Genomic DNA, 21,118 nt, shown 5'->3' with positions numbered 1-21,118 from the left:
GCAGTTGAATCCTTTAAGTATGAGTTATTCTGAAAGACAGCAGCACCAGTCTCAATCAGGAAAGTCAAGGAGGGTTCACAAAGAAAGCTTCGCTTTAAAAGGCGCTGATGCACAGGCCGCGGGATCTGGTGCAACTGAGTGGCAAGGTGGGTCCGCTGCCAAAGCGAACGGCGAGTATTGTGCCACTTTGAGGCGCATGTGCTTCCGCGGGACAGCTTTCAGGCTTCTGGTGGTTTGGATGTTGTGGGTAAATGCTCGGGAAGGACATACTTCTTCCTCCCACTCTCTGTTGCTGTGGTGGCTGCCGGAGAGCATGAAAGCGGTAGGAGAAGAGAATGGCAGACGCCTTTTGCGCCAACACTCACGCTGCAGGTCACAACAGGCATGTGAGAGCCACATGTACTAGATCCACAAATGTGTTGGTTAACGGCTACGTTCAGAGAGAAATCCGCAATGAAACAACGACCACTTCATAAATATACTTGCTCTGACCGATATACGCCTACCAGTGCATCGTTCCTTTAACATACAAACGATTAAGCCTTTTCTCTTACACTGGAAAACGTCGTCGATAGGTTCTGCAGGATTCTTTATTAAAACACACTCCAGTAGAAATAGACGTTGACATATGGAACTGACGGCTGCACTTTTCTACGCATGAGGGAAAGCAAAAAAATAGAGAGAAATAAGTGAGAGAACACAGTAATGTCAGTAAAGAAAGCAAGACGATTTATTTTAATAAATGAGGTCCAGGATTGTCCCGTCGATACAGCTGCATGAATTCAGGAAAAAGGCCACACAGATAACGGAATTGGCAAGCATATAAGTTCCCGATGAGCCGGAATATTTGCAGGTTCACTGGTGAGAATTGTAGATAAATTATGAAATACATGGATCCAAGGAAAAAAGTGAGCGAGGACCATTAAATGAACATAACTCTACGCAATGTCACCGTGCAGTGTCACACTGAACTTTCGCAGACTGTATCACATATTGCATGACACTAACTGTCAGAGCACTTAGTACATGGCGGTTACGACGCCATTATGAAAAAGTATTGCTTGATAGCTTGCAATGATTTCTTCTACGCTGACCCCAATGACTTTGGTCCGGTTGGATTAGCAACAGATATATGCGCCTTGTTAAGGCCAATCACAGTCCATTTCAGATGTCAGTACAGAAATGTGAAGCACAGTTCTAGGTTGTCTTGCTCAACGCTTGCGCCATCGTCAAAATACCCAACGGGAATTGCATGCGAAAAATACATTTGCGCTCTTAGAATCCCTAGTAAAACTTTTCTGGAATATTCATCGAGGTTTAGGATGTGACCCACTGTTTCATTGACAGTGCAAAGCTGAATCATCTTGGGGAACAGAGTGAGAGGAGCGTCTAGCTTTCGTATGACACACACAGCAAAGTAGATCATTTGTTGCCAACAGGAAAGACGAAAGAGATACTTTGTCACGTCGCTATTTGGAATAGAGATATCTGCTACTTCGATGAAGAAGTCAACGGCCTGCAGAGCATCCCTTATCGAAAGCCACCTCTTCACGCACCATAAGACTTGGCTGTGACCTTTCGGTACTTCTTCGAAGATACGGAAAGTCCCGACTGGCTCATTATTTCTCTTGTTTCTGTCACTTAATGACGACTTAATGACGACGCTCTCGATTGAGACCTCTGACAAGCGGAGTACGGCCGTACCTTCTTCTTTTGCTGGTTCACAATGAGCCTTCACCTTCTTCAATTCTTGCAGTTTAATTGTTACGCTCTGTAGCTCGCTCTGCAGCTCTGCCAGGTCTTCAAGAAGTTTCTGACGCTCCGTCGTCGCTTCGTGGGCTGAGCTGTCATGACACCATTTATCGGCAGTTCTTTTAATTTCGTCCAAATGAGTGCACAAGCTTGCACCTACATGCATCGAACGTGCTATTTGCTGTTCTTTAGTTCTGGCCCTTATTTCAACTGCGCTTATTGCTACTTTCGACGTCTGCGACAATTTCTTCATTTCATTCACCATCGTCGATAGAGGGCCGAGAATTTCTTCGTGGACAGTTGCAATTTCCCGAAGCTGCGAGTGCAAAGAAGCATTGTTGTGTGATGCCTTTCGAAATGTGGAATCTAAGCCCTGAAGACTCGTCCGGATGTCTTCCATCTCTTTTGCAACTCCTTCGCTTGGTGGTGGCACTGACCTTCTGGTCAGGACATGTTTGGCACAGTGGGAGTCCAGGTGGCCGATAATGTTTCGCCGAAGAACCGTCGCCGCACACTTTGGGCAGGATGCTGAGTGGTAGGCACAATCCCGGCGAAAGTGCTCAGTTATGCTGGAGACCATCGCACTTGCTTGGCAGCCGTTCTCTCGGTTCCAGCAGCTGACCTGTCAGAATCGAAGAGAATTAGAGACCACGTGGAACATTGCTGACGTTAAAATAATGTGATTGAACACCTTTGTCGCATCAAAATTTCCTATGGCTTAACAAAAAATGTGCTTTGTATAATTCTTAGCCGTGTTATCAAAGAAAACGTTTTTTTTTCAGTTTAAGTGTTGTATATGCAGAACACAATAGTTTTTTCTAGAGAAGACAATAGGGAGAAAGGGTCTTAAAGATGTGTGTATGTCATATTGAACCATATTGCTTGTGTGTCTGTGCTCATTGTTGTTTTCTGGAAGCTGTTGGCTCTTTGAAAAGTAGGCGTTTTCTGTGGCCATTGCAGGGCCGCACCTTGAAGTACAACGCAAGCATGACAGCAAAAAACACAGCTGCGCGTAAACGTTGTTGGCAACGTGTCTGATTATTGTCGCGTATGCCACTATCAGACAGCATTCAACGCCGGACGCAATACCTTACTACCGTAGCCCGATCATAGCTGTCCACTGGACCGTTGTGACAGATGACAGCATGTATCCTGCTCTCCACAGAACTTGTGATCACCAGAGTAACCTATTTCCCGATATCTTCTCTCTTGACGCGCAAACTATAAATCCCCATCTGCGCACTAAAATAATATAAATAACCACAGCACACAAAACCCGGCCTCGAAATGCTTCGTGTTATATCAGCCATGGGGAGATCCTTGTAAACTCATACATCATATAAGTCGGCATGGCATACTTAAAAAGCACTGTGAAGCAGTGTGAAGCTGTGAAGCTATGAAGCTGTAAACCCGCAAAGACAATGGGCAATTTCAGAACCCATTTTTTTTTATTCTGGAGTCTTCACACATAGCACTTAAGCGGGCAGAAACTTGCATGTAAAGTATTACAGACTTCGTGAACGCTATGAGCGGGCTCCTAAGGCACTTGCATTTCTTACGCTAAAAGCAAATCTGGTCAACCGTTATGTGTTTTCGTGTTTCACTACGTGCTCTTTAGGGGTTCTTAGCATTCTACCCCCAAAGTCTGCTAGCTTTGGTCGAGAGAGGTAAATAGTTCAAAAGTCGGTTCATGCTGTGCTTGATCGGCGATCCCCGCGGCTTGCATAGTTTTGTCCACCACCTTCTAAATTTTTCATTGACAAAATGGAGCGTGATGTACTTTACCCCTTGCTTCTGTTGTACTTACTTTATTCACTTGTATTTCACTGTATCCACTCGCGAAGCCATACGTGCCATGGACGTGCCATATGGCCCTGAAGACAACTACCAAGACATGCAGCCTATTCAAATTGCGGTGGGTGGTATCACATCAAATTAAGCAGCTCAAGGTATCTTCATCAGCCAGTATCGATGTAACTTCAAATGCTAAAAAATACCCTTTTAATATCCAGCATCATATTAAACCACAACTTTTGACAGTCACTACTATATTGATTACTGCCAGACGACTGTAATATTGCTAACGTAATACCCATGTATTAAAATCTGGAAATAATATATCCCCGAAAACTACCGTCCCATGTCGCTCACATGCAGCTGTTGTAAACTTCTTCTGCGTATAATTGTCTCCCACGCCTACAATCACCTGGAGGCTAATAAATTCTTCGTTCCAAGCCAGCAAGGATTCAGGAACGACATGTCATGCACAACACAGCTACTGTAATTCACCGCTGTCTTTCATTCAAATGTGAACAGACCGATTGTATCTTTCTTGATTTTGCTAAAGCTTTTGATCGTGTCGCCCATTGCCACCCTATTTCTAAATTATCTGGCCTTCGATTAGATTCCCGCATTTTATCATGGCTTAGGAATTTTCTTTCCCTTCGCAAGCAATTCACGACGGTTAATTATTCCTCCTCTCACTCTTCCTATGTCTCTTCTGGCATTCCTCTGGGCAGCTTTCTAGGCCCGCTCGTTTTCTTGATCGATATAAATGGCCTGCAAAATAACATATCAAGTATTAGCATCATTGCTGAGGACTGCATGTTATCCAGATCAAGATACCACCCCCGGGACCACCTGACCATTCAAGACGATGTTAACATTATCTCTAACTGGTGTAACACTTCGCTCGTGACCCAAACTACTAACAAATGCAAAATTATTTGTTTTGGACGCACGTGTGAGGTTTTCCATTTTTTCTCCCACAGACAAGGAGAAAATCTGTCCCGATATCGTAATCATCATACAAATATCTTCGCACTTACCTTACACCAGGCCCCTCCTGTTATAGTCACATCACTGCTACCTCGGCGAAAGCCTCAAAAACATTAGGGTGCTTACGCTGCAACCTCCGTCATTGTTCCTCTAATGTTCGCAAATTATCCTAACTTTCGTCGACCAACAGCTTGAATGCGCCTTATCCGCTTGTTCTTCATCCGCTCATTATCAAATTAACATTCTTTGAGTTTAGAAGAGAGCAGCCCATTATATTTGGAGGAACCACGACAATAATTGAAGTGTGACTGAGCTCAAACTCGATTATGTCCTTCAACCATTGGCCATTCCCCGTGAAGTGTCTCCCCTTTGTTTGGGTCAGAAGTACGTCTACAGAAATAAAATAGTGTTGTTACACCTCGAACGCACCGTTTTCACGTCGCGCAGGCTACATAATCACCTCAGCTTCACGCGAACATTTGGTAACACGAACGCTTTTAACACATCCGCACTTCCACAAGCCATCCATATGTGGAGTCATCTTCGCGATGACCTCGCCTCTGATAATAACCTGAAAACGTTTCGCCACGACGTAGAGGTACCTTTTTTTTGCAGCAGCGCTGCAACATGGATTCATAGTTTAGGTTCTTAATCTGCTTCTTTTGTGATGTGTTGCATTTTGTTCTTCACTTGCACTCAAGCGCCCTTAAAGTGCTTATTTCGCAAACTTATTCTGTTGTGATGCGTTTTCTTTCTCTATTTTTTTCTTCGCTTGTATTGGATCCTTGTTTCGTATTTTCCAACTTGGGTTGCCTTGCGTTTCGATGTTCACTTGCTCTGTAACCCTGTTCCTTACTTGTTTGCTTGTGCTTTCGTTGTAATGACTAAACCCCCTTTCCCAAATGCTCCTTCGGCCTGTAGGGTATATTTAAATAAATAAATAAATAAATAAATAAATATGGTACTCTAGATGCACCCCTCCTCTTCACGCTGAAAGGCATAATATGAGGTTCGACCATTCCCATGAATGTACTCAGATGTAACCGTTCATGTGACATCACCTATTTCAGCGTTGGCCACTCATAGGCGACGTGGAATACTCTACCGAAAGCATCTTTCGGGATATGCGTGTAGTACGCATTCGCGTGTGGCCTGACCGATACAGTAAATCCGCCATAAACGACATCGAGGCTGCTTGTGAGAGTTTTCAAGACAAGACTAGCAACCAAGCCAGTCAACAGCCCATGAGACGCACACATATGAAAGTCTACGTCGCGCATCGCCTACCTCACTGTTCATCATCTTCTCCACGGGAAACTCCCTCCAGTAGACTTCGTTTTCTGGACAGAGCTCGCCCTCCAGAACGCAGATGCGTCCCCGGGCCTTCAATTGCTCATAGCAGTGCTCACAGAGAACATGGCGACATGGAAGGAAAGCGCTCTTCCTGGCGACCACTCTACATGCACTGCACACCCTGATGTCGTCGACGGGTCTGAGGAAGTGCAGGGTACACCAGTCGAGGTCTTCGGAAAACCCGAACACAGTGTGCGGGTGAACTTGTGGAGGCATGGCGACGAATGGATGCAGGGCCCCGGCGCTCGCACGGCTACAGAAGCACTGCGACAGTGAAATCTTCAGTGCTTATCTTGAAGCGGCGCTTCGACCTTGCCCCTGGGTGTCATCGTCGTGTTCGGGAGGCAATCAGCATTCGCCGCGACTCGTGCTGTTTGCTCAGGTGATACCACTGTCCAAACGAACGGCGGGCAAACATTATCGCCCAAAGGAACATGGAGCGGCTACGTGCCTGAATGGCGCATTGAAAAGCAAACGAAATGTAGTATTCAGTTCTTGGGTTTCAGGGTTATCATTAAAGATCAATACCACCTAAAGTAGACAAATAATAACTTCTAGTCACACTTTATATTCTAGATCGTGTGATGGCAGAGTGGTGCTGTCACTCACGTCAGACCTGCCGGGAGCACCAATATCGATGTACAGAGACAAATTTCTTCTGAACACTGTCTACATGATCTTTGTTACACCGTCAAGTACTGCCCCTAGCGCCAGCTGCATGTTTCAGCATAGGTTGGCAGAGGGATGCGCACAGCTTAAGAAACGCAATTGTGTCTCTAAACTCCCTCGAGATTCGGCTTTCTGTGCCCAGTGTTTGCAGTTGGCGTTTAGTGACCCATTCTATGTGTCAGTCAAAGATAATTGCAAAACGGGGATTCCAGCAATGAAACCAAGGGCGTCAAAGTGAGCGGCGATAAATGTTATATTGGAGGAAGTACGCGGCTTGTTAACCCAAGGCAGGCGCTTAGAGGATAATGCCTTTCTGCTGACTCATTGCATAAAGATTTTGTCAGCTCACAATAAACCATTAGGGATAGCATTTCTAGATATTAATCGAGTTTAGCACAACGTAGACAAGGAGTTGCTATGCGACATTCCAAAACACGAGCTCATAGCGTACGATTTCGTGTAGTTATTGAGAGAGATATGCCTATATATATATATATATATATATATGGACCACTGAGCGCAAATCATATAGGAAGGCCATAATTCACATAACTAGCAAACATTCATTTTATACTGAAGCAGAGGTGTCCTCTGCCTCCATCATTGTTTGCACTTTGCATTAAGGGCATATAAATACGATTGCGAAACGGTGAGTTATGGGCTCTATGACGTAATATGGTGCCAATCTGCTTTCAAATTTCGTGGCGTGAAGTATACGTAAGCGCCGACGCTAACATTGGGACAGGCGACACGCCGCGTTGTTTGAAACTCCCCATCGCAGACTCTTCCGGTTTACAGGAATTCACTTTAGCTTGCTTTCAAAACAAATAGCCTCGCGCACATAGACAGATTTTTGTTAACTGATTGGCTGACGGGACGCCAGGAGCATGCAGAAGCGGAGACGGTCTTGATGGGACCAACCTACTTCTGTGAAAGTTGATAAGGGAGTGAAAAAAGTGGTACCAGTGTCTGCGATTGGTCTGCTTCCCCTTGCTTAGCTTGCGGTTGCTGTTCAAAAATCGCGGCGGCGTTCAACGAAAGCTAAATATTCTGCTTAAAACGGTTTCTCAACAAAGAAGAATTGGCAGAGCGTTGCTGTATACGTGAATAGGGGACTGCACAACGTTATACTGACATGGACATTTTTTTTTTATTATAGCCAGAAAAATTCATTCTCCCCGGCATCTCCAAATAGCCACTGCCGGAGCGATTGGCGGGCCGCCATCTTTTTTTTTATATAGGAGCAGGGAAGTGTGCGGCTTCCCGAAAACAAAATATCGATTTTTTTTCTCCAGGTTAATGCATCTTTAGTGCGTACATGGCTTTGTGACCTGCTCAGTTTTGGTGTGTTTTGTGCCGTCACAATCAATACCGGCGGGCTTTTGGCAAAATCGTGTAGAATCGGAACTGATTATTTTTAATTTCTTTGGTGTAATCATTCATAATCAGTGTGTACACGTAATATCAGATGGGGATTTTTCACGGTTATCATGACGTCACATGACAGACAGGCAAAACACACACCATTATATTCTAAAACGAAAGGGAAATGGAATGGAGCAATATAAAATATAGAACACTTTGGAGCTGCAATAAATATTAGGTGAGAGAGTGCTTTAAAAAGGAGTAATGCTGACAGCGTTGACATTGAAAAATCCAAAGATGTGCTCAAAATAAGAGATGTTGGCATAGTTGTAAGTCAACTAAAGGTCGTTTGCCGATCCTTATTTGGAACAACTTATGATTGCTCCTGGTTATGATATAAAAGTAAAGGCACCTTTTCCATCAGATGACATGCAAAAACTTAGAAATGTTTGATCGGAACATATGTGCTGTCGTAGTGACATTTAGGGTCTACTTTCAAACGAGCAAACAATGTAGTGCATGGTGACATGAGGTTAATCATCTTTTAACTCAGAGAAGTGCAAATAACTATTGGGTGTCAAGAAGGACTTTGGAGCACGGATAAAAATAAGTGCGTGGCTAAAGTGCAGAAATATCTGTACTCCCAAAGCGGGGACATGGAAAGGAAAACGATATAAAAAATGTGGCATATAAATACAGGATAATTGAACATGTAGATAGACAACCAGCAGTCATAAAAAAGGAGAGAATCAGAGATGCTAAACGTTACGCAAATGACCTAAACAAGAGACCCCATGGAGATTTACAAATTAGGAAAAGAAAACATAAACTGGAAAAATCTGCACGGTGACAGAAAAAGCAGTGTCTTGCTAAGAGATGCCTGAGCTCCCTGCCTGAGGGCAACAACATACCGGATCAAATATTCGCAAAAGAATGAGTCATGAGTCCGCTGCAGCAACTGTATAATGCCGTATAGGTCATCGAAAAAAGAAGAAAAGATCCTGAGGTAGGTACAATTCTAGAGGTCAATAGAGGTCGTGCATCGAATGTTTTGTTAGAAGTTCAAATTTTTTAAAAAAACTGCCGATGACAGAATTGCAGAATTCAGACCGTTGATCTAAATTACTCGATGAGGCGGCCATTATTCCGAGGAGATATCATAATAGAAACGATGCTCGAATGCTTACCCTGGTGCGACCACGTTGAACGGGAGAGAAATAGCTTTATCTCGCCCAGACTCGAGCCCTGCTTAGTCAGGCGATAGCACTGCGCTTTTTTATCTACAGGCAAGTCACATTGTTCGAAATAGAGACAGCGAGAGAAAGCTCTTTGTTGAAATATTGCTGCCAGCGTATATGCAGGCTCCTACATGTTGCTCTGCATAGATAAAGGGATCGGGGACAAAAGGCCCCTAGGAGGAAGAGGCCGGCAAAGGTCAGATAACAAGGAAGGGCTACGTGCGTGACGACGCGCATGAAAAAGCAAGCGATAAACTAGTCGACTTTGACCGATCCGTGGGTTTTAAAATAAGTGCAAATGATGAACACACCGTGAGGTGAGAGGCCCGCAGTTGTTTTGATGAGTTCATATCTCTGTTACTCTAATTATTATTTTTCTGTTTAATTTCTGTATGTCAGAATGGTCTACTAATTTGCTTTCAACAGCAGCTGTGCGTGTCCCTCCTGTAGTTTGCCGTGTTTCGAATTTAGCGTTCAATAGAAATAGGTCGGTTATGAACCAGCTGTCCTGCGGTTATAGTAGAAGCTATTGATGGTGTAGTGTAAATAAAGTTTATTCCTATCCTTTATCTGACGCAGGATGTAGTGTCTCTTGCTCCGCTTTCTTCTTTTGTTTGGTCCCCACTTCTTGCCTCCGAACTTATACTAAATGAGTCATTTCACGTCACATGCACTTTCTGGAAACTCGACGCCCTCGGACTCCTTATTTTTAGAGGTCGACATTTATTCGTCAAAAGAAATCGAATGCAATATTTCTTCCGAAAAGCATTTGTCGTCGGCCTGAGCGCATCTTGAATTCTAGCTTTGAAGGCAAAATAAGATGTGGCAAAAAAATTTAATAAAGAATAGCAATAATTCAGAAAAAGCGGCAATGTAGACTCGATGATACTTTAAACAGGTTGTGCATTGCTACGTTTGTTCCTTTGCATGTCTGCACTTTGTCTTACATCTATAGAAATAGACCTACCGTGCCAGTTGTTCTATGGTGACGATATTCTACTGGCTACCTGCACTATTGATCGATAGGGATTAACACAGATCAGTGTCAACACAATCGGAGGCGCAGTAGACGGCAGTGTCTGTAGAGAGCCGGCCATTTGATGCGACAGGTTTTTATTGAAACGATGCTTTGTTTGCCTACCATTCCCTTCTTTCACCGGGGTGGGCCAATGGTCGGGTTTTCAACGAGTAGAATCCTCGTCACCTTGTAAACAAACAAAGAAAATGAAAGCACATCCGACAGCGAGATTTGGAGTTCGCCTCCATGGCATGGGAGCCCCATGTGGTGATGAGTAGGCCACAGCGGCGTTTTTTGTTTATTATCTGCATTGACAGGTCACGAATCAATGTGTGGTACAAAAACACCGAGGTAGAGATGTAGAGATTGCTTACTAGATGTAGAGATGCTGTAGAGATGCTCATTGGCCGCAGTAGAACTGGCAGCCTAATACACCCTGATGCAGGGCTAAAACTCTTTCTTGCACATAGGTGGGTAATATGTTTCGAGACACTCTGACACTGAGCTTCTTCCTTCACACATTTCCACAATCTTTGTGATCACTTGGCGAAGAAACTTGGAAATGGGCGGTACATTGACACGAAACAGCCAGATCTTTTTTTTTTCGTGTGGTATAAACACCAAACAACCTAACAGAATTGTGAGGAGCAAGGTGATCATTATCGTGTACTGGTATGAACCTGATATAGTGGACCAAATTGGCGCGGACCATAACGGCAATGCCCACAAGGGGAGATTGGCCAAGAAATGGGCAGTAAATATCAGTATCACGCCAATGCTAACTAATTTTGTGATGATGATTATGATATCCATATCGTGAAAGATACCCACATCGGCGGATCGGCTATGGAGCGTGTGTGCGAATACATTATGATGATGATTTCAATGCTATGGCACACTCCCACAAAAATGAATTTCCTAGAAAGCAGATGGTATATGTCACGTCAATGCGAATTAGCGCTTTGAGATGATGATTATAATTTTTATTAGGGTTGCAGATAATCCGAACAGTTATTAGCCAACAAACCTATCCGCGTGCTGGTTATTATAGAGACCTCTATACTGAGCCCGAGAGGGACAACATGGCATAGGCCAAGAAATGGACGTTACGCATTTGTGCGAATGTCAATTAGGTCCTTGATATGATCGTCGCAAGCTAATGATTGGTATGATTTTCATAACCTATCTATCTATCTATCTATCTATCTATCTATCTATCTATCTATCTATCTATCTATCTATCTATCTATCTATCTATCTATCTATCTATCTATCTATCTATCTATCTATCTATCTATCTATCTATCTATCTATCTATCTATCTATCTATCTATCTATCTATCTATCTATCTATCTATCTATCTATCTATCTATCTATCTATCTATCTATCTATCTATCTATCTATCTATCTATCTATCTATCTATCTATCTATCTATCTATCTATCTATCTATCTATCTATCTATCTATCTATCTATCTATCTATCTATCTATCTATCTATCTATCTATCTATCTATCTATCTATCTATCTATCTATCTATCTTCGCAGGCTGAACAAGGGAACCGGATTATCTACGAGTTGGCCCACTAGGTATGTGGTCGTTCCCTTGTCTTCATTCCAGCTTCGCGATCTGACCTTCGTGCTGTCATAGTCACAAATTTTACGTGGACCCAGTCGCCCAAATTCTTTAATAGCGTAAGCTAATAGGTCCATGCCCGTGGTCGTGATGCCATCGTGGTTGTTGCATCAACGTCATACCAGCTTTGTCATCCTACTCTCGTCATGTCGTCGTTTTCACGCGGATGTCGTCCTACATTCGTCAAGAATTTGTTGTCGTACCGTTTTCACGATGCCATTGCGGTCGTTCTATCACCCTCAATCCTGCGTCGCATCTGACCCGCATCACGCCATCGTTGCCACAGAATCTTCGTCGTAAAGTCTTTGTGATACATTTGGTCCTCGAGCCATAGTCATCGTACACTCCTAGCCATCGCATTGTCTTTATACTGCTTTCATGCCATTGTCCTCAGTGCATCTCATGCACTCGTTCTTATACCGTCCTCTTGGTGCCATCGTCACCCTTTCATTGTCGTCATTCTAAATTCGACAACCCACTTTCGCGCTTCCGTTCTCGTCGCGCCAGTAACACAGTAATGGCAGTAATGGCCGTACCATTTTCGTCACTTCAGCTTCGTCATTCGCCTCTCGTCATACTGTCATCATTCAATGATCGTCACACCATAGCATCCTCCGTGAATTAGTGGTCGTCCCACCTCGTGGTCATACTTTTGTTGTCATCCCATTGTTCTTATGCCGTTGTCACGCCTTCGCCGGCATTGCGTTACCATGAAATCATTGTCATCATCCATTCGTCGTCGTGACGTCGTCGTGGTGTTTTCATCGTCATCACTCTAACTTTGTCATCACACTCTTGTCATGGCAACACCGACGCACCATTGTCGTCTCACAGCTGTTGTAATCACATTCTAGTCATGTCTTTGTTGTCATACAGATTCCGTCATAACGTCGACGCCATTCCATGTCCGTCATTCTAGCAATAAAGCGTCTGTCGCTACTCAACCGTGAATATGCCGCCGTGGTCATGCCATCGACCTCATTGCGTCATCGTCAGACAGTCACTGTAACGCCACCGTCATGCCATCGTGGTCGAATCATTGCCGTCATTCCAGCTTCGGCATCCATCTGTCATCGTACAGTCGTCGCCACCCCATTGTCCTCATATCATCACTGTCACGATGTCGTTGGTTCAACGGCGTCATCATTCCAGAATCGTCATTCATTATTTTGGCTTCTAGCGCGAAGTGAAACACGGACACAGAAAGGAGCAGACAGGACGAGTGCTAGGATAGCGCTCGTCCTGTCTGCTCCTTTCTGTGCCCGTGTTTCACTTCGCGCTAGAAGCCAAAATCATGTTACCGTACCAACTCGCCCAACTGTCTATCTTTTCGTCATTCATTGTCGTCATGCCTTCGTGGCCATATGGCATTAGCCGTTCCATCGACGTCATCCCTTCTTGATCATTCCGTCGTTGTCGCAGCCACCATGCTTATACCATGCCACCATTTATGGGCGACTTTGGCAGGCGAGAGGAATACAGAAGAGGGCTGATACCAGTGGGCAGTATGTGTCCTATATAGCCGAAGCAACTGATGTCTCAGAATGACTGATACTGAATTTAATTGAACGGGACTTCAGCAAGGTAACCACTTGGGCTTGTTGGATGAACATACTAGAACGCTACGGCACGGGAACCGACGGACACAAAGGAGGCGGCGTTGCGTCTGCGTACGTTGTGTTCCTCCTTAATCTCCGTCAGTTCTTACGCTGTAGCCTTCTAGTGACTTCAGGAATGCGGTGTCTCGCTGCATAGCTTCAAAGCTAATCGCATTACCGTCGTTAGCCTTCGTGAGATGTGTTCTGCCTTAGCCTTTTTTCCTGAAGCGTCTCCACCCTCGGCTGGTTGCGCCTCTTTAGATTACCTGGCCATTTCCGTGTTCCTCCGGGGCAACTGTATCAACGCCCACCTTAGCGTTCACACCCGATCAACACAGGTCGGCATGAGGCAGAACTCTCAACCTCCACTCGTCCTGTAGCGCCGACTTCCAAGCAGCTGTGTTACCTGTGCACATCCCAAACGCGGCATAGAAGGTCGCTCAGTCGCTCGCTTTTATTCACATTAAGGACCGTTGACATCAAGCTCAATCACAGTTTTACTTTATTTTAATTTTTCATGTATACGTTCGAGGCGGGTCGAAAAGACGTCAATTTTCTTTTCGAAAGGTTAAGTTACGTGAGCCAGGTAGCGGACCATGCTCTTACGGAATCGAGGTCAGATTGTAGGGCTAAGCGATCATCATTAGAATGAATTTTGCGGTAAATTACGCATTCGTAAGCGAAAAGTCCGATTTGGGAAGAAATGCAGTTAGGTCAATTGTTAATAAATGAAGCGGTCTGCGCTGGACGCATGAAAGAAGACGAAGGAAGGTGCTAGGGGAGAAGTGAGAAAAAAGAAGTTGGAATAAAATGGCGGACGACACCCGTCTCACTTAGATTATGTCATTTCTGTTGCCGTTCTAGTTAGGAACGCTACATTTTGGCGCAGCCGACAGTTTTCGAAGACCAGCGATGCGGGTGACGTTTTTCGTCGACCAGGCGTCATCAGAGTCTGTTGTGTTCACCCGATACCAAGTGCACGGTGAGCCAGCGACGGACCTTCCTCTTGAAGTTAGTTCTACCGCGCTGATCAACGTGGTGCTGCAACAAGCTGCAATCAGCCGCCAAGCCCTCGTGCAAACAGGATCGGTGACAGTGAATCTACAACTGCAGACACTGAGCGAACTCGTTCTGGAACCCATACGACGTGGCACCCTCAAAGAGGAAACGCCTGCCGGGAAGGTGAGCCTAGACTTGAGTGTTATGGAACTGCAAAGGAACATTATACAACAGATCGAAATAATGAGAACTTTTGTCCAAGCGCTTAGTCGAGAGCAGTCAGCACGAAGTATTGTTGAACCAGATGTTTTTGAAGGAAAATCGCAAAATGCACACTACTGGCTGTGTTTTTTCGAGTACGCCTGTGACAAGAATCTGTGGCACTCCGACGACACAAAGATTTTGCATATGCGCCGCTATTTGGGCGGTATAGCCAGAAAATGGTATGACGTGCAACTCATGGATTATGGAACAACATGTTGGGAACTGTGGAAAAGCAACTTTTTAGGGGCTTTCGAAGGCAACGCAGTAGAAAGATGGGATGCGGCACTGCGGTTCAGTTATACAGGTGGCTCTCTGCTTGAGTACTGTCTTGAGAAGCGTCGCCTGTTGTATTCTGCAGAACCGAAGCTGTCGTCTTCTGCTGTTGTAGCTTTGATAACGCAAGGGTTGTGTATCGAGATCCGTAGTCATGTCCAGCTCAAAGGTCCAAGAACGTTTGATGACCTTCTGAACTTTCTACAGACCTCAGTGCCAAGAATTACATCGAGAAGACAGCCAGATGGTAGAACAGAGCAACTTGATTCCAATCTAGAGTCATTGCCGTCAACTGAATGTGAACACAGCTTCATAAACAAATCTCTGGGAAGCGTCAATCATGACTGTGAGGATGGTGAAGAACCAATTACCGCAGTTCACGGCAACCTACTTCCACATAATCTGTCTACCGTGCATCACAAGCCCCAGAAAAAGAGCTTCAGTGAGACAGTATATTTGGTGTCGTCAAGCTTATTGTACGCCCGCATTAAGGTAGATGGCATTGAAGTGAAGGCTCTCGTTGACAGTGGAGCTTCGGTATCTATTATCAACAAGACTCGAGTGGATGCCAGTCGTCTGCACGCTGGTAGAACATTGCGTGTCCAAGCCTACGATGGGTCAGTTACCATGCATAGCGAATGGGTAACCCTGGCTATTGAATTTCAAGGAAATGCTATTACCAGTGACGTATTGGCCATTCCCAATGTCACCTACGATTTTCTTTTGTCCCGTCCAGACATGAAAAAACTTAAGATGAACCTCTATTGGGATGACAAGGTAATGGCCGAAGACACGATAAGAACAGAAGACCCTGGTGAAGAACCTAGTGTATCAAGGCTAATTTTTCACCACGAAGACATCAAGACTAAGTACCCAGAGCTTATATGCATAGGAAGCTACCCTCCAGCAATGAAATCCCATGTCGTTCCTTTCGAGCTCGCAGATAAAACAGTGGTTCGTAGAACCCCCTATAATATGTCCAGAGATAAAAAGGTGTGGCTGAAAAAGGAGTTGCAAGAAATGTTAGACGCAGGTATCATCCGGCCTTCTGTATCCCCATTTGCTTCTCCTATCACTATTGCACCTAAAGAAGACGGGACATTCCGCCTCTGCACAGACTACCGGGCTCTCAATCGTCAAACTGAATTGATACCTTATCCAATGCCGAGAATCGACGACATCATTGACGAAACCGGTGGTTGCCATTGGTTTTCACGAATAGATCTCTGCAAGGGCTTTTGGCAGATTCCACTAAGTGAAGAAACGAAGAAGTACACCGCGTTCATAACCCCATTTGACTTGTTTGAGTACAACCGCCTACCATTTGGTTGGAAAAACTCCCCTGCGTGGTTTCAGAAAATTATGACGGACATTCTGAAACCTTACCTGGGCACATTTTGCAATGTGTACATCGACGACATCATCATCTACTCAAAGACAAAGGACGAACACCGTAGTCATCTTTCAAAAGTTCTTCATGCCCTCAGTCTTGCCCAACTCAAAGTCAACTTCAAGAAAAGTGCGTTCTTTCAAGATACCGTAGTATTTCTTGGCAGGGTGTTTGATGGACAGACTAAAAGCACCAAGCAAGAATCGGTAGAGAGAATCTCCAAGCTGGTAAAGCCTTATGATGTGCACTCCCTGCGCGTTTTTCTTGGCCTTGCAGGACACTTCCGGGCGTTTATCAAAGACTACGCACTGAGAACAAGGTGCCTCACACGTTTAACTCAGAAAGACGTGCCTTTTCATTGGGACGAGAAGTGCGAAGCTGTCTATCGTGAGCTTGTAAAACTAATATCGTCGGACCCCATCTTGCGAATACCGGATTTTTCCTTGCCTTTCGTGCTGAACACGGACGCATCACATTATGCTACCGGTGCAGTTCTATACCAGAAGCCATCCAAACAAGCTGATCGAACCAAACACTACGTCGTGGGGTACTACAGCTATACCCTGAAACCCGCCGAAATCAATTACTGTACCACAGAAAAGGAAGCTCTGGCCGTCTTAAAAGCTGTGCAGTACTTTCGTACTTACCTGGAAGGTGCCAAATTCATACTTTTCACGGACCATCAAGCATTGACTCAACTGAGCATGGCCCAGCCAAGAGGCCGCATTGCTAGATGGGTGAACTATTTGCAACAATTTGATTTCGTAATTTCGCACCGTCCTGGCCCACTCCTCACTGACGCTGACGCACTATCAAGATTACTTGTACAGGAATCAAGCAATAATCCAGATACAATCAATCATATTAAGCTATGGGAAGGTACAGAAGAGCTCCAGTTTATCAATGGAAGGTATCACGTACCACCAACTATGATTCCAAGGATTCTTCATCTATACCACGACACCCCTGAATCGGGTGGACATGATGGCTTCTGGCGCACTTATAAGAAATTGCTCATGAGATTCACATGGCCGGGCATGAAAAACGACATCAGCCATTACATCCGCACATGCCACCTCTGCCAGGTGAACAAAGTTAAATTCAAGCAATCGACAGACGTTATGACAAACCCTGAATATTCAAGCATCCCGTTCGAAGTAATTCATTTGGACTTCGCGGAGCTCAAAAAGAAGGGGGAAGGAGTCAAGCGAACGCAAGCTTTCTTGCTCTCCATAGATGAGTGCACACGGACGATTGCGGCTAAAGCTGGCAAAGAAGACGCAAACAGCGTAATAGACCTCCTCAAAGCTGAGTGTTTTAAACACACAAAGACGCTCGTCTGCGACAACGGGCCGGCTTTTCGGAGTGCCAAATTATCAAAGTGGGCCCAGGAGCACGGCATCATGATAAAGTATTCTTCTCCATACCACCCGGCAGCAAACGGCCTAGCGGAACGTGCCATACGAGACATCAAACAGTATCTGAAGATGTATCCAGACTTTGCCGGTGGCTGGAAGTGCTGTCTCGAGGCCGCTGTGAAGCATCACAACAGATCATACACCACGAGTTTAGGCTGCAGCCCTCATTTTGTAACTTCAGGTACAGCGCCCATACTTCCTGCAGATCGTGAGCTAGGTCTCCTAGAGAACCTCGAACTTGCGGAAGTAAGAAAAACTGTCAAAGAACAGGAGATCTACAAGCGCCGCATGAAGCGAAACTTTGATAAAAGGCACAGTAGCGAGATACCGGACATACAGCCTGGAGACTATGTCCTTGTAAGGAAAGGAGCTGTGCCCTCAAATTCAAAATATTGCGGACCATTTCAAGTTATTAAGACTGCATGCCAGCATGGAATATTGAAGAATGTCTGGTACGCCGGAGCCTCGGGCCAAACGGAGTGCGCCGCTATTGGAAACGTATTCAAGTATTACCCCAGGAGGTGTAATTAAAAGAAATCCGGAAGAGTGAAGCGGTCTGCGCTGGACGCATGAAAGAAGACGAAGGAAGGTGCTAGGGGAGAAGTGAGAAAAAAGAAGTTGGAATAAAATGGCGGACGACACCCGTCTCACTTAGATTATGTCATTTCTGTTGCCGTTCTAGTTAGGAACGCTACAATAAATATCAGAAAAAGCAAAGGGCTAAGCACGCTTCCTTGTGCGACGCCGGAATGCACTTGGCTGAAGCATGAGTTAGGGTTATTAACACTGGTGAACTGATACCTGGAAGAGAGAAACTCTTTAGCCGATGCAGTAACAAGAGGGTGAATATTTAGGAGCGTTATTTTCTTAATAGCCGATTGTGAGGTACCCTACCGAAAGCTTTGGAAAAATCTTGAAATATAGAGCCGATTTGAATACCAGCATCAACAGATGAATGCAGATCGTGAATGAATCCAGCAAGTTTCGTTTCGCGTGAGTGGCCTTTACGGAAGCCATGTTGGTATTTAAAGATCATGTTCAATTCTTCTGAATAGTTAATTACTTGCGAATGAACTACGTGTTCAAGGAGCTAACAAACAGGCTCGATAGTGAAATGGATCGATAATTGAGTGGCGATGAAGGATCGCCAGGTTTCAATATTGGTGCAACGTTGGCCAATCGCCAGTCACGGGAAACTGAACCAGATGAAAGAGACTGCGTGACAAACCGTACGTGCCATTACATGCCATTACGTGTTTGCACTAATATTTGCATTAAGCTTTATGATAAATACTGCTCTTAAATATACCGCAAGGTAATTTTGCAAATTCTGCCTAACTTAATGACATATATAGTGTTACTGAGGATTCACCCCACTTACAATGGCAAAAACTCTAAACGGCAGTTACCGTGTCCATGTAGCAGCGCGCCGTGAACGTGGCATTGCTTCGGCGATGGGCACACGTTGAAAGGGACAATAGATATGGCCTTTTTATTAGGGCAGAGATCTTGCAACATATCGCTGGCCACTCGGATAAAACCCAAGCCACTGTGGTAGCACAGTGACTAGGCTGTTTGGCAATGGGCTGCTGCCTCTTCACTTCGGGGTGACTCGTAATTGCAAAAGAAAACAATTTCAGTTTATCTTTACTCATTCAGACCCATTTATTGGATGACATAGGTAACAGGGCGCGTGCGAGTAGCGGAAAACAGGATCCTCGTGAGACATTCTGAGCTCCAACTATGTACTTGTAAACATGGCGTAGTTGGCTCGAGCGTCAGCATTCAGAAAGGAAGGTCCTCGTTCTGAAACAAAGCCGCAGTTCCTTCTTACTGTTGAACATATTTCGTGTTGTCGTTGTCATAACGAAACGTTGATTTCGACAGGCGCGCAGAAAAAAAAAACCACTTTCTTTGTTATTGAGGCGAACAAATTGAAAGTGCATCGTGCATTGGGGGATTTTGTAGGAATGTCTTTCTTTCATATGGCTGGCATCCTAGATCGCCTGTCAGATGTATATTTGATCCATTGGGGCGTTTCGGGTGAGCCACTAAGGCTCGTTTGAAAAAGGGGAGTAACAGAAATGAAGTTAGCTCTAGTGATGTCATTAAGTGACAAAGCGCTGAGGTTGCTTCAGTAAGTATATATGCGTAACAGTGAGCGTAACAATGGACGCGCCGTACAGAACGTCAACGCGGAGGGAGACTGCAGCAGGCTGCGCGAAACGTAAATCCCTAAAGCTATAAAGACAGAATATGGGGCGTCTGGGTTTCCGTCGCGAAAAGCCGTGGCACTGCGCGATTGGACGTCGAAAGAGCCGAGCTGTTTCGCTTGGGGAGAGTGAGGGTGCCGGAAGCAAAAGTCTAAGTGGCGTTCAGATCGAAGCAGTGCCAATTGCGGAAAGCGTTCCTTGCGAGGACTAAATTTGTTCCAACGGCCCTGATAAGATTTGGGAGGAGTTGGATTGACTTGTCGTGCCCCGGCACTCGAGCGACTTGCGGGAAAGACGCCCTGACACTGTGGCCTCCGTACAAAACCTAACTCTTCTGAATTTGAAGAATACTGTCGCTGCGTACTTCAATAGGAACAGCGCAAGTAAAGTATCCCGACCGTACAGTCAAGCAATGGGTAATGACAGCACAGAGAGTTTTGAAGATCAGGAGGCTCTGAGATACACCGAATCGCTGGCAGAGGCGATCCCAAAGAACGTTCCTGGCATGGAAAAGAGTAGTTCTAGCAAACCAACTGCGTTCAAGGAGAAGCTGGAAATCTCTCTCTCTCATATTTGCGCTTGAAGGACTTCCTAGAATCACGGAAAGGGCAATCGGAAATCACGGCCTCCGCATAAAACACAGAGCTTCGTGATTTGAGTAGTATTGCCGGTGAGGGATTGGCTAGACACCACGTAGGTAACGTATGCCGGCAATACAAGCAAAGAGGTCTCAATAACGTTTTAGTATCGGACCGTGTCTACTAGAGCAAAAGTATCTTTAATCTTAGTTTCTGGCTGCGGCTTTGTCTGGAAAGAGAACAAAAACGTCAGGCACTAGCTTGCTTCATGAACGTACTGAAGTCTTCCTTTTTCACTAGTAACCTTGAGAATCTCGAAAGAGTGCTCCGGCTGTGATTGTAAGACGGCATTATTTGATAAACCTGTAGACCTGGCAGTCCTCATGATTGGTTGAGTGCTCTCTTTTTTTGTGTCTTGGGCTTGGTGCAATTTGTCTCCTCAAGGCGTCATCTGGTAAGCTTTGGGCCAAATGGTGAAACGAAGTAGAGGCATTGGATCTACCGGTCTCTACGAAGGGCTCATATTCTACAACCTCTGCGAATCCTCCTGTGGTGGCGGACGGGCTGTTATGAG

At 45.0% G+C, this 21,118-nt stretch overlaps 1 protein-coding gene across 1 annotated transcript; it reads right to left on the bottom strand.

The window, feature by feature from the left end:
- Positions 1-719: 719 nt before the first annotated feature.
- On the bottom strand, positions 720-6,200 carry LOC135907388 (uncharacterized). The gene is made up of 2 exons (XM_065439079.1): positions 5,818-6,200; positions 720-2,374 (listed from the first exon to the last, which is right to left on the bottom strand). The coding sequence occupies exons 1-2, from the start codon at positions 6,097-6,099 to the stop codon at positions 1,172-1,174; spliced, it is 1,485 nt and encodes a 494-aa protein (XP_065295151.1). The 5' UTR covers positions 6,100-6,200; the 3' UTR covers positions 720-1,171.
- Positions 6,201-21,118: the final 14,918 nt, after the last annotated feature.

Source organism: Dermacentor albipictus, chromosome 10, assembly GCF_038994185.2.
Source record: "Dermacentor albipictus isolate Rhodes 1998 colony chromosome 10, USDA_Dalb.pri_finalv2, whole genome shotgun sequence".
In the NCBI taxonomy this organism is placed as follows: domain Eukaryota; kingdom Metazoa; phylum Arthropoda; class Arachnida; order Ixodida; family Ixodidae; genus Dermacentor; species Dermacentor albipictus.
The sequence above is the reverse complement of the archived record's forward strand: the minus strand, read 5'-3'. Positions and strand labels throughout refer to the sequence as shown.

Bases quoted from the DNA above. Each gene is read 5' to 3' on its own strand.
- LOC135907388 (XM_065439079.1), bottom strand. From the start codon at position 6,099: ATGCCTCCACAAGTTCACCCGCACACTGTGTTCGGGTTTTCCGAAGAC. The intron at 2,375-5,817 runs GTAGGCGATGCG...CGATTCTGACAG, and splicing joins AGAAGATGATGAACAGTGAG to GTCAGCTGCTGGAACCGAGA.